This window comes from Neofelis nebulosa, chromosome 4, assembly GCF_028018385.1.
Source record: "Neofelis nebulosa isolate mNeoNeb1 chromosome 4, mNeoNeb1.pri, whole genome shotgun sequence".
Classification (NCBI taxonomy): Eukaryota; Metazoa; Chordata; class Mammalia; order Carnivora; family Felidae; genus Neofelis; species Neofelis nebulosa.
The window spans coordinates 161,198,305-161,213,510 of record NC_080785.1 but is presented as its reverse complement, the minus strand read 5'-3'; the positions used below and the strand labels follow the sequence as shown (position 1 = coordinate 161,213,510).

Genomic DNA, 15,206 nt, shown 5'->3' with positions numbered 1-15,206 from the left:
TCTTCCTTTCTTCCTTTTCTCTCCGAGTTTGTTAGGGTGTGTTTTATGGCCCAGAATGTGGTCTGGTTGTGGCCCAGAATGAGGTCCACATGAACCTCAGAAGAATATTCATTGTGCTGTGTTTGGATGAGGTGTTGCATAGGTTTCAATGAAAGCCACTTGTCTGATGGTGTTAACAGTGTCCTTCATTATCTCTGCCTGTTGGACCTACTAATTACTGATGGGGGCTGGTGTTGGAATCTCTGTAGTAATGGGTTCAATTATTTCTTCTTAGGGTTCTTTCAGTTTTTGTCTCATGTGTTTTGCCCCACTGTTACACACATACCCTTGAAGGAGTGCTGTGTCTTCTTGGAGACTTGACCCCTTTATCATCATGTAATGCTCCAAAGGTAATATACCTATACCAGCTTTCTTGTGTTCAGTGTTGGCATGCCATGGTATATCTTTTCCCATCTCTTACTTTTAATCTACGTGAATCTTTGTATGTAAAGCGTGACCCTTGTAGACAACACATAATTGTTATTTTGTTATCCACTGAGACAGTTTTTGTCTTTCCCTTGTACTTAGGCCGCTAATGTTTAAGAAGATTGTTTGATTAAAATCTAGGGGCACTGGGATGACTCAGATGATGGAGCATCTGACTTTGGCTCAGGTTATGATCTCGCGGTTCACGAGTTCAAGCCCCGCGTCGGGCTCTGCGCGGACAGCTCGGAGCCTGGAGCCTGCTTCGGATTCTGTGTCTCCTTCTGTCTCTGCCCCTCCCTCACCTGTGCTCTCTTTGTCTCTCAAAAATAAATAAGCATTAAAAAAAACCTATATATTTTATTGTTTCCCGTTTGCTGCCTTTGTTCTTTCTTTGTTTTCTACTTTCTTCTTCCTTCTCTGCCTTTTATTGAACATTTTACCACATTTCATTTCTTCCGCTCTCCCAGCATATCATTATACCTTTTTTAGTTGTTAGGCTCGAGTTTTGATATATATTTACAGCTAACCCAAGCCCTGTCTGAAGCAACGCTATACCACTCTCTGGATGAGGAAGTACCTCATAACAGAGTATTTCCAATTCTTCCCTCCCTGTCCCATGTGACATTGCTGTCATTCATTTTTGTTTATAAGGTCTATGCACTGAAAATATTGCTATTATGGCTTTGAACAAAGTGTTATTTGTCAGATTAAATACAAATAGCAAAAGCACGTCCTTGTATTTTACCTTTACTGATTCCTTCTCTAACATTCTCCCTTTCTTTATTATTACCTTCTTCCCGATGAGTTTCTTTTTTCTTAATTTTTTTAATGTATCACGAGATCATGACCTGGGCTAACACCAAGAGTCGGACGCTGAACCGACTGAGCCACCCAGGCACTCTTTTCCCTCACTTTTGAAGGATAATTTTGTTTGACACAGAATTATAGCTGGGTGTTTGTTGTTGTTTTTTTTTTTTTCTTTCAACACTTTCTATTTTTTTTTTTTTCAACGTTTTTAATTTATTTTTGGGACAGAGAGAGACAGAGCATGAACGGGGGAGGGGCAGAGAGAGAGGGAGACACAGAATCGGAAACAGGCTCCAGGCTCCGAGCCATCAGCCCAGAGCCTGACGCGGGGCTCGAACTCACGGACCGCGAGATCGTGACCTGGCTGAAGTCGGACGCTTAACCGACTGCGCCACCCAGGCGCCCCATCAACGCTTTCTATTTAACAAAACTCTTTTCCTACTTGCATGGTTTCTTTTTTTTTTAATTTTTTATTTTATTTTATTTTTGAGACAGAGAGAGCATGAACGGGGGAGGATCAGAGAGTGGGAGACACAGAATCGGAAACAGGCTCCAGGCTCTGAGCGGTCAGCACAGAGCCTGACGCGGGGCTCGAACTCACGGACCGCGAGATCATGACCTGAGCCGAAGTCGGACGCTCAACCGACAGAGCCACCCAGGCGCCCCAACATGGTTTCTGAAAAGAAGTCAGATTTAATTATTTTCTTTCTTTCTATATAATTAAGGTTTCCTCCCTCTAGTTTCTTTCAAGTTTTTCTCTTTGCCTTTTCCCCTCAACTTTGAATATGACATTTCTAGGTGTGCATTTCTAGGTTTTTATCCTCTTTGGTGATCCCTGGGCTTCCTGGATCTGTAGTTTGGTGTCTAACATTAATTGGGTACTATTGTTTGACTTCTGGCTCCTGTTCCTTTCTGGTTTTCTTCTCCTTCATGTATTCCAATTATGTTTATGTTACACCTTGTATAATTGTCCCACATTTCTTAGCTTTGTTTTGTGTTTTTCATTTATTCTCTTTGCATTTCAGTTTTGGAAATTCTATTGACATTTCTTCAAGCCCACTGAATCCTTCCTCACATACTTCCACTGTATTCAAAAGGCCCCCAAAGGAATTCTTCATTTTTCTTCTATTGTTTTGGTTGTTGTTTGTTTGTTTGTTTGTTTTCATTTCATGCATATTTCTTTTGTTTTTTTCTTAGTTTTCATCTCTGAGTAGAGTATCTATGGGGTGCCTGGGTGGTTCATTCAGTTGAGTGTCCGACTTCGGCTCAGGTCATGATCTTGTGGTTTGTGAATTTGGGCGCCCATCAGGCTCTGTGCTGACAGCGTGGAGCCTGCAGCCTGCTTCTAATTCTGTGTCTACCTCTCTCTCTGCCCCTCCCCTGCTCATGCTCTGTCTCTCAATAATAAACGTTAAAAAAAATGTCTTTAAATTTTTTTAAGAATAAAAACAAAAAAGATTATCTACTTATCTGTTCTTGCATGTTATCCACTGTTTATTATTAAAACACTTAGCATATTTTTTGTTAATTTTTTTAGAAAATTTTTAACATTTATTCATTTTTAAGAGACAGAGCGTGAGCTGGGGAGAGGCAGGGAGAGAAGGAGTCACAGGATCTGAAGCAGGCTCCAGGCTCTGAGCTGTCAGCACAGAGCCTGATGCAGGGCTCAAACTCATGAACCATGAGTTCATGATCTGGGCCGAAGTCAGACACTTAACCTAGTGAGCCACCCAGGCACCCCTGATTTTTCTAATTAATTAATTAATTTTTTAATTTAAATTTTTAATGTTCATTTTTGAGAGAGAGAGACAGAGCATGAGTCGGGGAGAGGCAGAGAGAGAGAGGGAGACACCGCATCCGAAGCAGGCTCCAGGCTCTGAACTGTCAGCACAGAACCTGATGCAGGGCTCAAACTCATGAGCTGTGAGATCATGACTTGAGCCAAAGCCAGATGCTTAACCAACGGAGCCACCCAGGCGCCCCTTCATTTATTTTTTGAGAGACAGAGCTAGCAAGGGAGGGGCAGAGAGGGGGGGGGGGAGAGAATCCCAAGTAGGCTCTACCCTGTCAGCACAAGGCCCGATGCAGGGCTCGAACTCACGAACCATGAAATCATGACCTGAGCCAAAACCAAGAGTCGGACGCTGAACCGATCGAACCACCCAGTCACCCCAAAAGTGCTTAGCATATTAATCATGGTTGCTTTATGTCTCTGGTCTAATAATTGTAACATATCTGCTACATCTGAGTCGAGTTCTTTTACTTGTATAATCTCCTCAAACTGTGTATTTTGGTAATGTTGTTGCTGTTGTTGTTGAATGCCAGGCACGATGTACCGTGAAAAAGGAACTGAGGTAAATAGGCCTTTGGTGTAAGGGTTTGTGTTTATCTGAGTAGGGTTTAGGTTGTGTTTACTCTCTGGTGTAGCTGCCAAAGGCTAAAATGCTCTCAGGTGCCCTTTTGTCACCCATGTTATCTTTGGGGGTACTATAGAGACTTCTTTAAGTTCTGAAATGTACAGTTCTTTGTTTATTCCACGGTTGTTAAACGGGAGTTTTCTGATGGAATGTCTTGGGTGGAGAGAAGTGTTCTATAGTCTTGATGTCACTATTTTAATGATCACATGTCTCTGGGCTGTGACCTTTGGTATAATAAGAAAAATGTCTGGGGCACCTGGGGTGGCTCAGTTAGTGAAGATCTTGATCTCAGCTCGGATCTTAGAACGTTCAGCCCAGCCCCCAACCTGTAGGGAGTGGGGAGGAGCTACAGTTTGAGTGATTCCCCAACCACCAATGATTTCATCAGTCGTGCCTATCTACGCACGGAAACTTCACCCAAACCCTTAAACCTCAGGATTCAGAGAGATGCTAAGCTGGTGAAGACATCAGTGTGCTGGGAGGGTGTTGTATCCGGAGCAGGCACGGGAGTTCCCTCCCTTCCCCCACCTACTTCGTCCTGCACACCCCTTCCATTGGGCTGTTCCTGACTTGTAGCTTTTATAATAAATCAGGAATAAACAATAAAGAGCTTTTGTGAGTTCCGGTAGTGTTTCTGCTGAATTAACAAACATGGGAGTGCACCTAGAGAACCTCCCGGGTCGGGGCCTCCCCTTTGCAGCTGGCGGCTGATGCGGCGGCCCTTTTGTGGGCTGTGCCCTTAAACCGTAGAGTCTGATACGGACTCTGGTTAGCGTTAGAACTGCATTGAACTGTAGGCCACCCAGCTGGTGTTGGAGTGTTGGGGAAATAGTTTTGGAAAACACACCACGCGTTGGCTGTGAGCGGTGAAAAATGACCTGTGAACCTCACAAGTCCATCTCAGTTCCCTACACCCTCACCTTAGGTCAGGCAGAAAGGCTGGGGAGAACTGGAGTTAGTTATTTCCCTCCCTGCCCCCCATGCGATTCTTGAAAAAACAGTCTTTGGAGGACAGGTCTTGTTAAGAACAGACCATTGTAGGAATGTATTAAAATGGCTATTATTTTTGGAGAAGGCAGTTTGTATTGTGATCTCAATTCTTTGATAGATCATTGATTTTTTTTTTTTTTTTTAATTTTTTTTTTTCAACGTTTTTTATTTTTTATTTTTGGGACAGAGAGAGACAGAGCATGAACGGGGGAGGGACAGAGAGAGAGGGAGACCCAGAATCGGAAACAGGCTCCAGGCTCCGAGCCATCAGCCCAGAGCCTGACGCGGGGCTCGAACTCACGGACCGGACCGCGAGATCGTGACCTGGCTGAAGTCGGACGCTTAACCGACTGCGCCACCCAGGCGCCCCTGATTTTTTTTTTTTTTTAAGCTTACTTGCTTTTGCCTGGCAAATATAGAAATGTCACCTTCTAAACTTCTTACGTGCCAGAGAAGAAACCAGAAGTCTCTGAGTCCACTTTGAAATATTTGACTGCTGATATACATTGGGAAAATCCAGTATTATTCTGGAGTAGAGAAAACCCACTTCTTTTCTCCTATGTGTCTCCTTTATATTTCCTGAGAACACTTCCAACAGTTCTCACCAAACGTGTGTGAGGGTTTTTTTTTTCCCCCCTACAACTGTGATACCAGCTGGGGGTCCTGTAATTTAACTCAGTCTTGACACTATCTATCTGTAGGTAGTGTAGATCCCACAGGACCTCTCCCATCCCAGTTCTGATGCCGGTCACATGTAGTAAGTCCCAACAAGGTTACTCACAACTTCTGTCCTGCTACAAATCAGAGGTTCTCACAATCTCCTGCTTGGGTTCAATTAATTTGTTAGAGCACCTTCCAGAAGTCAGGGAAAACTTACTTACACTTAACCAGTTTATTAAAGGATATGATAACAGATGCAAATGAAAGGCCAGGTGAAGAGATAGGTAGGGAGAGTACTTGGCCCCTATGGAGTTGGGGTGTGTCACCCTCCCAGTACATGGTTGGGTCCCCCACCCCCAAAGTCTCCAAGCCCCATATTACTGGGATTTTATGGAGCCTTACTAAAGTAGGCATGATCAATTATTAACTCCATTTCCAGCTTCTCCCCCCTCTCTGGGGGGTGGGGGCTGGGCTAAAAATTCCAAGCTCCTAATCATGGCTTGGACTTCCTGGTGACCAGCCCCCACCCAGGAGCCCACCCAGAGTCGACGCATTAGAACAAAAGTTTCTCCCAATGCTGGTATCACTTAGAAATTTACATAGTCTCGGGGCACCCGGGTGGCTCAGTCGGTTGGGCATCCGACTTCGGCTCAGGTCATGATCTCGTGTTCCATGAGTTCGAGCCCCACATCAGGCTCTGTACTGACAGCTCAGAGCCTGGAGTCTGCTTCAGATTCTGTGTCTCCTTCTCTGCCCCTCCCCCGCTCACACCCTGTCCCTGTCTGTCTGTCTGTGTCTCTCTCTCTCTCTCAAAACATAAACATCCAAAAAAAAATTTTTTTAAAGAAATTTACATAGTTTCAAGAGCCCTGTGTCAGGGACAGAATTAAAGGCCGCATATTAGGCCAAGACTGGCTTTTAGTGCTCTTATCCCTAGGAATTTACAAGTGCCAGTCACCTGGGGCAGAGATATTTCCCATTATCTGACAGATGACTCTTAACATTTTATATCCCTCCCTCTACCCTTTGGGCTCCACATCTGTATAAGGTGATAAGAAAGCCTGGGTGCTCAGCTTTGGCCCTGGCAAGAGAGTCAATCACATAAGTCCCTGCCCATGAGCACAGACTCTCACCCTAGCCACCCTCCAACCAACCTGAATAAAAACCAGGCCAGTCTCCTTCCCTTGCTTTCTCAAGGCATTTCTCGCCTGCTTGAGAAGGCCTGCTTTGCCCTCCCCAGAAACTTCCATTATGAAAGTTGATAAACCTTTTCACACGTTTCTGGTAGGTGCGTTTTAGTCTCTGCTACTCAAGCAAACCTTGGTGAGGGGGATGGGAGGGTGGTGGGGATCCTCCTGTCTCTACAGGTTATACAAGAGGTGACCTGGTGTGTATGTATGTGTGTGTGTGTGTGTGTGTGTGTGTATATATATATATATAGTTAGTATATTTGTTCTATTAATGCATACTCGTTGATCTTTTCATATCATACCTTTGTTTTGTTTTAAGCAGGTGTTTTTTCATTAAAAAATTTTTTAATGTTTATTTATTTGAGAGAGAGGCAGAGACAGAGCATGGGCAGGGGAGGGGCATCGAGAGAGGGAGGCACAGAATTGGAAGCAGGCTCCAGGCTCTGAGCTGTCAGCACAGAGCCCGACAGAGAGCTCGAACTCACAAACGGTGAGATCCTGACCTGAGCCGAAGGCAGACGTTCAATCAACTGAGCCACCCAGGCGCCCCTCAAAGCAGGTTTTTTTAAAAGTTTATCTACTTATTTATGAGAGAGAGAGAGAGAGAGAGAGTGAGCGAGCATCTCACACGTGCGCAAGCAGGGGAGGGGTAGAGAGAGAGAGAGAATCCCAAGCAGGCTCCTCACTGGCAATGTGGGGCTCGAACCCAGAAGTGGTGAGATCATGACCTGAGCCCAAATGAAGAGCTGGCGCCAGCCAGGTGCCTCCCCCTTTGATTTTTAAAGTACGTATGATGAGTTTATGTAACTCATTCTTTCTAAATAGACAGTTGGCTTGTTACCAATTTTTTTCTGCCACACCCGAGAATGAAAACTCACACTGCCCCGTTACAGAAGAAACAAACTTACAAATTGTTCTTTTTCGACCTTAATAACTTCTTAAAGTCTTTGATCATCCAACATACTGAGAAAAGAGTGTACAAAATGTTTTCTGGTAGGATTTGCTAGTAATACATCCTTGGAAGCATCACGAAGATTCCTAACTGTGGGCCGCAGTGAGAGTCTCATGTTGGTTCCCTCCCGGGCTCACCACTGTCCTGCCCCCTAGGTGACCCGGTCCCGACGCTTTGTTCATCCTTTAGACCTTCACCGTCTATTCTTTGCCATCAAGCAGTATTCTTTCGGTTTTCCTTCTTCCGTCTTTAAACAGAGAAGTATCCACGGAATTACACTGGAAGGTTTTCTCACATGCGAGCACCTGAGGCTTCGGGCCTGGTCTGGGACTGTGGGGCTCAAACCTCCCACCAAGCTCAGTGGCCCCAAGGCTTCGAGAGTCTTTGAAGACCAAAGGAGTGGGGGTTGGGGGCGCGGTGGGCAGATGACTCCCTGCTGGAAAATGATCAAAGACCAACATGGAACCGGACTCATGCTTACGAATGGTGAGGTCACTTGCGTGTGCGCTTGTGAGGAAGGGTCACGGTTCCGCGAGCGGCCCGGCGGCCTCGCGCTTCCCAGCCATGGCCTTGGAGACAACAGGCGGCAGCCCCCCGCCCAAGCAAGGTCGGCTCAAAGGCGTGACCTCCGGCCCGCTGTCGCTCAGGCGGGAGGGGGCGGGGCCGTGCGAGCCGTCCAATCAGGGGAGCCGCCGGAGCCGTACGTGCGGGCGACGCGCCGTGGACGCCGTGGACGGTGAGGGCCGTGTGCGGTGGCTGCTGTGCGGCCGAGCCTCGCACCCGCAGGCGCCGTCCTTGAGGGCTTCGGGAGGTTCCGCCGCGTCCTGGGTCGCCGCGACCTGCGCTGGCCGCGGCAGCCGGATGGTGGGCGACCCGGCACCCCGGAAACCGAGCGATGGTGAGTGTGCGGGGCCGGGAGTCGGGAACCGGGGGCGGCGGGACCTGGGCTTGCGGCCGTGACCCCCGCCCGGAGTGTGCGGACCCGAGTCCGCTGCCGGCGCGGCACGCAGCGCGGGGCCGGGCGGCAGCCGGGACCCGGGCGTCCTGTCCCGTCGCTGTGCGCGGCCGCGCCTCCCGTAGACTGGGCGATGACCACCGGAGGGTCATCGGGGGACGGTCACGCCTCGGTCTCCGGGGTCCGTGCGCGGGAGGAGCTGTGGTCTGTGGGGTCCCCAGTCCGTCTCTCCCGGGAGGGAGGGGGGGGCACCCGTTTTCCCCTCACTTTTCCAGATGTCCGGGGAGTGGGGTCTCAAAGCCACGACCCTGTGCCCCCAGGCTAGCTCTTCGTAAGACTGGAAATAAATGCCTCGATTTCCAGATCCTTCCCTGCATTCCGAAACGCCATCTTCCCTCTCCAGTTCACAGCATCATTATTAACTGTTTGTTCTCCGTGATGCATTTCAAATTACGCAGTATTTTGTCGTTTAACCACAGAGCCGCGAATGGCTCTTTTTAAAGATTTTTTTTTTTTTTTTTTTTTTTTTTTTTTTTTTTTTTTTTTTTGCCTGTGAATATTTTACGTAAGAGGAAAGCCGAGAGTAACCACCTGGAATACATAGCATGAAATTCCTTTGCCTCTCCTCCCAGTATCTTTCCTGAGCACAGACATCCTGTGGGAAGTCCTTTGGGTGGCGGTTCCTCTTTGGAAACTTCCCTGGGTGCTGTGTCCTGTCAGGATTGCCTCACCTGAGTTTGTGACTGTATTCAACTTCTTTAAGCCTGCGTTTTCTAATAAGATGTATTTAATGCATAGATCTTGAAAGTATAAAATTCTACAAAGAGGCAAGAAAGGGGTAAATTTGGGGGGGGGGAAACATTTCCTTGTTTCATCTATTAAAATTTTTGTTTCCTTTTTTTCTTCCCATGAGCAGGTGTAGTAACGCTCAGAGAGTTGTCCTTTTGGGTGATTTCAAATGCAATATCAGGACTTAGACTTGTACCACCTCAAAAGGTGTTCAATAATTATTGTTTCCAAACAGTTTCTTGCCATGGAAATAATAATTAACTGACATATTTATGGTTTTTGAAAAGAGTAGATATTTGTGTGTGTGTGTTGTTGAACTAAAAAAATGCCTTACAATTTTCTTCCCTCCCTTACACATACATAAACGCTGGATATGAGTGATTTTTTTTCACAGTAGGCTTATCACTTTTAAAATGTTACTGGTGGTCCAGAGCAAGTTGGTAGGAAGCAGAAGCCTGAGGTCAGTGTTTCTAAGGTAAGGCTCCCCCCTTGGGGCACCTGGGTGGCTCAGTCGGTTAAGTGTCCGACTTTGGCTCAGGTCATGATCTCGCGGTTTGTGGGTTCGAGCCCCTCGTTGGGCTCTGTGCTGACAGCCTGGAGCCTGCTTTGGATTCTGTGTCTCCCTCTCTCTCTGCCCTTCCTCTGCTCACTCTGCCTGTCTGTCTGTCTCTCTCAAAAATAAACATTAAAAAAAAAAATTATGGCAAGGCCCCCCACCTTGAGCCTAGAAAGGGAAATACTTGAAGGCCCAGTTGGTTCTTCCTGGAGAGCCTCCCCCAGCAGGTGCCCTACCTGTTCAGACACCCCAGAAGGAGCTGAGAGAATCTGCAGAACCAAGGAAAGCTGGGGGTGCTTGTGTACATGGGGGATGAGGTTAGGGAACAGGGCAGTGTTTCTCCTTCTGAGGTTGTAATCGTGGTTTTCTTGGACTTCTTTTCCTTCCTTCCTTCCTTCCTTCCTTCCTTCCTTCCTTCCTTCCTTCCTTCCTTCCTACCTTCCTACCTTCCTACCTTCCTACCTTCCTACCTTCCTACCTTCCTACCTTCCTACCTTCCTACCTTCCTACCTTCCTTCCTACCTTCCTACCTTCCTTCCTACCTTCCTACCGTGCAAGTGGGGGAGGGCGAGAGAGAAGGAATCCCAAGCAGGCTCCACACCGTCAGCACACAGCCTGACATGGGGCTCGAACCCACGAACCGTGAGATCATGGCGTGAGCCAAAACCAAGAGTTGGACGCTTAACCTACTGAGCTACCCAGGCGCCCCCCTCCTGGGCCTGTTTCTAGACACAGGCTTGAGCTTTGCGTCTGCAGTGTAGGTGCACTCGGAGTAATTTGTGTACATTGACAAAGTCCGGGAAGGTCAGGAGATCTGCCTTCTGGACAAAGAGTTTGTGAATTTGGAAGTTCTTTTGAGTCAGATCCTTAAGTCACATCTGGCCAGTGGTTTCCTGACTTGCAAGAATTGAACCCTGAGAGACGAATGTTTCCATTATGCCCTGAGAGAGGTGTATGTGTAGCTCCCACCCTTCATTCCTGTCACTTCATTCCTGTGGCTGCTCAGGTGTTGCCCCCACCCCCACACCCCCGTCACCAGGAACTGGGCCCGGGGGCTGTATCCCAACAGGTGCGGTCTGGACCACAGACTGGGAATGGGAGTTTTCGTGGGGAAGCAGGCTGCTTATCTCACCTGATTCAAATATTTGCATTTTTTTTTAACGTTTATTTATTTTTGAGAGTGAGACAGAGCAAGAGCAGGGGAGGGGCAGAGAGACAGACACAGAATCCGAAGCAGGCTCCAGGCTCTGAGCTGTCAGCACAGAGCCCGACGTGGGGCTTGAACCCACTAACCGTGAGATATATGAATATATGGAGTTTTTTATATATATATATATATATATATATATATATATATATTTAGACCTTTTTTTAAATGTTTATTTTTGAGAGAGACAGAACATGAGCAGGGGAGTGGGGGCATAGAGAGAGGGAGACACAGAATCCAAAGCAGGTTCCAGGCTCTGCACCGTCAGCATAGAGCCTGACGCGGGGCTCGAACCCACGAACCGCAAGATCATGACCTGAGCCAAAGTCGGATGCTTAACCGACTGAGCCACCCAGGTGCCCCTGCGTTTCTTTTCTCATGTAAGTTTATATATTGCATATCACAGCCTTTAACTCCATGTAGTTTCCTTTAGCCATTAGTGATCCTGTTTTGTTTGCGAGAGCAATGAATTTTTAGTTCTTGGACTTTGAAAATGTAGGTTGATTTAAAGATCCAATGGGAGGGGGCGCCTGGGTGGCTCAGTCGGTTGAGCGTTCAACTTCGGCTCAGGTCATGATCTCACGGTCCGTGAGTTCGAGCCCCACGTTGGGCTCTGTGCTGACAGCTCAGAGCCTGGAGCCTGTTTCGGATTCCGTGTCTCCCTCTGTCTCTCTCTCTGCCCCTCCCCCATTCACACTGTCTCTCTCAAAAAAATAAACACTTAAAAAATACATAAATAAAGATACAATGGGAGTAAGGCAAGGAATTATGAAACCAGACAGAGTATCTGTTCCTTTTTCGGCAAAAGAGTCTCAAGATGTGAGATGGGTGTATTTGAGGTTCTCAGGTAGATTTTATGTTTTAGGTCAGCTTTTTATTTGTATGCCCCCAGAGAGCTTTGGAAATTTGAATTCTGTAATATTGTTAAAGTTTAAGGTAAATGAATTCCTATTTTAATTGATCTGAGGAAAACTACTCAAAAGTTGCATCAATCTTTGATAATCCTAATACATTTAATGGGTGAGGACTAAATCCCTAGTATATTATAATACGCTACTTAATCTTAAAAATACTTTTTAAGTTTATTTATTTTGAGAGAGCAAACACACAAATGGGAGGGGCGGGGGAGGGGGGAGAGAGAATTAGAGAGTGAGAGAGAGAATTAGAGAGTGAAAGAGAATCGCAAGCAGCCTCTGAGCCCAATTCAGGACGTGAACTCACAAACCGTGAGATCATGACCTGAGCTGAATTTAAGAGTCAGACACTTAACTGACGGAGCCACCCAGGCATCCCCCCACCCCCCACCCCCAAAATTTTTTTTTAATTTTAAAGAGCAAAACAAGTTCATTCAAAATAAAGGCTATTAGAAAAATATGGGGCACCTGGCTGGCTCTGTTGATGCATCACGTGATTCTTGATCTCGGGGTTATGAGTTAGAGCCCCATGTTGGGTGTAGAAATTACTTAAAATCTTAAAAAATAAAAATAAAATAACAGTAAAAAAATGTGGTTTATATATATGACTATTTTATTTCATTTTAGTTTTTAGTTTTCATTTTTGAGAGAGACAGAGACTGCATTAGTGGGGGAGGGGCGGGGAGCTAGGGAGAGAGAGAAAATCCCAACCAGGCTCTGCACTGACAGTGTGCAGAGCCCGAAGTGGGGCCTGAACCCACGAACCTTGAGATCATGACCTGAGCCAAAACCAAGAGTCAGACACTTACCCAACTGAGCCACCCAGGCGTCCCAGTGACTATTTACTTCAGATAATGTATGCATGGGGGGCACCTGGGTGGCTCAGTTGGTTGAGTGACTGACTTCAGCTCAGGTCATGATCTCACGGTTCAGTTCATGAGTTCGAGCCCCACATCAGGCTCTCTGCTAGCCGTGTAGAGCCTGCTTCAGATTCTCTGTCTCCCTGTCTCTCTCTCTCTCTGCCCCTCACTGCACTCTCTCTCTCTCAAAAATAAATAAACATTAAAAAAAAAAAAAAAAAACAAAAAACCTTTAGCTAATGGATGCATGGGTTCGTAAATATCTGGTCCACTCCAGAGCTCTGGCTTCAGCCACCCCCAGAAATAAGCAGTGATCATTTCTGGAGCATCCTGTCCGTGTTTCTTTATATGAAAACAAGCACTCGCACATTCACGTTTTTCTTCCCCACGTTTTCCTTCCCCACGTTTTCCTCCTTGTAATGAGCAGTAAGATTTCACATCTTTGGGTGTTTGGCTGCTCACGGTTTAAGCCTCCTCCTTCCCGCTTTCTCTTATGCCCCCAACTTGGTCAAGCTGATGGGAAAGTCGGGGGGGTGTCTCTAGAGATGGCAAGAGATTCCAATCACGGAGGCCCCCACCCCTGTGCGAGAATTCTTGCCGCGGCCCCACCTCCCAGCTCCGGGGAACACCAAACCAGATTCTTTTCATTGGTTTCTGAAGCCGTTTCAGAGCTGCTTGAGGGGCCAGCCCTGCCGTCCCCAGAGCCTTGGTTATGTGATTTGTAAGCCTTTTCCTCCCATCTTGATGCATGTACGCGTGTACACGGGAACCACATCTCTGCAGGCGACCGTAAGTTTTGTCACCGTGAGCCATGTCCAGACGTGACCCCCATGCTGCGGGCCTGCTTCTCTTGCTCTGACTTCTCACCAGCTCTGCTGCCCGAAGGCGGCGTGTGCTGTGGGCGCTGGGTGCTGGGGAGCTCGTGCTGTGACCCGTGCTGCCCTGTGGTGTGTTGGTGACCCTCCCCAGCCTCAGCTCTGTGTTCAGCCCACCAGAGGTGGCCGTTCACAGGATCCCTAGGTGTTTGGGAGCAGGGGTGTAGGATTGAGGCCCTCCTTGAAGTGGTCCTGTTCCACGTATTTGCTGGTTTGGATCTGTGTTGGGGGAAAGCTGTGACAGAGGCTGGGTTGGCCTCACATGCCTGGGTGGGGTGCACTATACCCTGTGCAAAAGGAGGGCCCATTGCGTGGTCAGTCCTGAAATAACAGTTAATTAGAGAAAGAGAAGAAAGGATGAAAGGCCGCCAGTAGATGGGGGCCTGGGTCCACGCTCCTTGACCCCAGAGGACTCACCAGGACCTTTAAGGACCTCTGCTGCTTCTGCCCCTGCCTCTACTGCAGCCAAGATCCTGAGCCTCCAGGTAGAGGGCACGACACTCAGGTGCCCCTGGGGCACAGCGAAGGGATTCGTTCAACTTGATTTAAGTCCAGGGCCCTTAAACCCTGTAGGGCAGCCAGCGGTCACGGGAGAGGCTCCTAACCCTGATGGCACTGTTCTCAGGCTCTCTGGAGGAAACGGTGTGTAAATACCAGGACAGAGAGGCCACCCCCTCCCTCGAAGTATAGCCTGTGATGGGAAAAAACAAGACAGGAGGGAAGCAAAAGAAAAAAGTGTTGAAGCTGATGCAGGCAGCTGGGGACTGAGAACCCAGAGGGGTTTCCGCTGGACCAGCCGAGAGGCTCCCTGGCTGTGCGCAGGATAGAAATCAAATGCCAGCCAGCAGGAAGTGAGAGAGAGTTTATTGAAGATAGAGAGAGAGCAGGTTCAGATGGAGCACTTAGGAGGCTCAGGAAGGAGAAGGAGTCTCATCTTTGCTTAGGGCCTGGGGTTTCTGTTGAGGACGGTGGTCTGGTGTATGTGTCCTCTCGGATGTCGGGGAACTCGTCCAACAAGGGCGAGTGCTCCTGTGTCCTCCGTAAGTCACTTACACCTGGAGCCAGGGGTCTCAGCATCATCTGGAGTCAGTGTTCCTGGAAAACGTATATGATGACACCCCCTGCTGACTCCTTAGGAGTTACGTATTTTGCTGGAAAACGCCAAAGATATCATTAATTCCTTGACCTTTACAAAGAGAGCACACGTTTTGGGCACCTGGGTGGCTCAATCGGTTAGGCGTCCAGCTTCGGCTCAGGTCATGATCTCGCGGTGCGTGGGTTCGAGCCCCATGTCGGGCTCTGTGCTGACAGCTCGGAGCCTGGAGCCTCCCTCAGATTCTGTGTCTCCCCTCTCTTTCTGTCCCTCCCTCTCTCTCTCTCCCCCCCCCTTTCCTCTCTCAAATAAGTAAACATTACAAAAATTATCAAAAAGAACAACAAAGAGAGCATACGTTAAGGTACGTGTAAGGCAGGGATGCAGGCCCTAGCAAGAATAGAAGCAGGAAAAGGAGCAGAGAGAAGAAGAAGAAAACAGCCTTTTTCCCATGGGGTCCCTTCAGTTGCCCTGTC

The 15,206-nt window shown here is 47.7% G+C and overlaps 1 protein-coding gene across 7 annotated transcripts in view; it reads left to right on the top strand.

Moving 5' to 3' along the window:
- Positions 1–15,206, top strand: part of LOC131510601 (zinc finger protein 791-like) — a 45,654-nt gene that overhangs the window by 13,485 nt on the left and 16,963 nt on the right. For 2 of the 7 annotated variants that reach the window (XM_058727930.1, XM_058727929.1), the window contains exon 1: positions 7,769–8,379. The exons of 2 other annotated variants lie outside the window; for them this stretch is intronic. In XM_058727930.1, the coding sequence (XP_058583913.1) occupies positions 7,941–8,379 (439 nt within the window). In that variant the 5' untranslated portion in view covers positions 7,769–7,940. Of the gene's footprint in view, positions 1–7,768; positions 8,380–15,206 lie in introns of those variants that run through there. 3 more of the 7 variants (XM_058727928.1, XM_058727926.1, XM_058727924.1) reach the window with 2 other exon arrangements.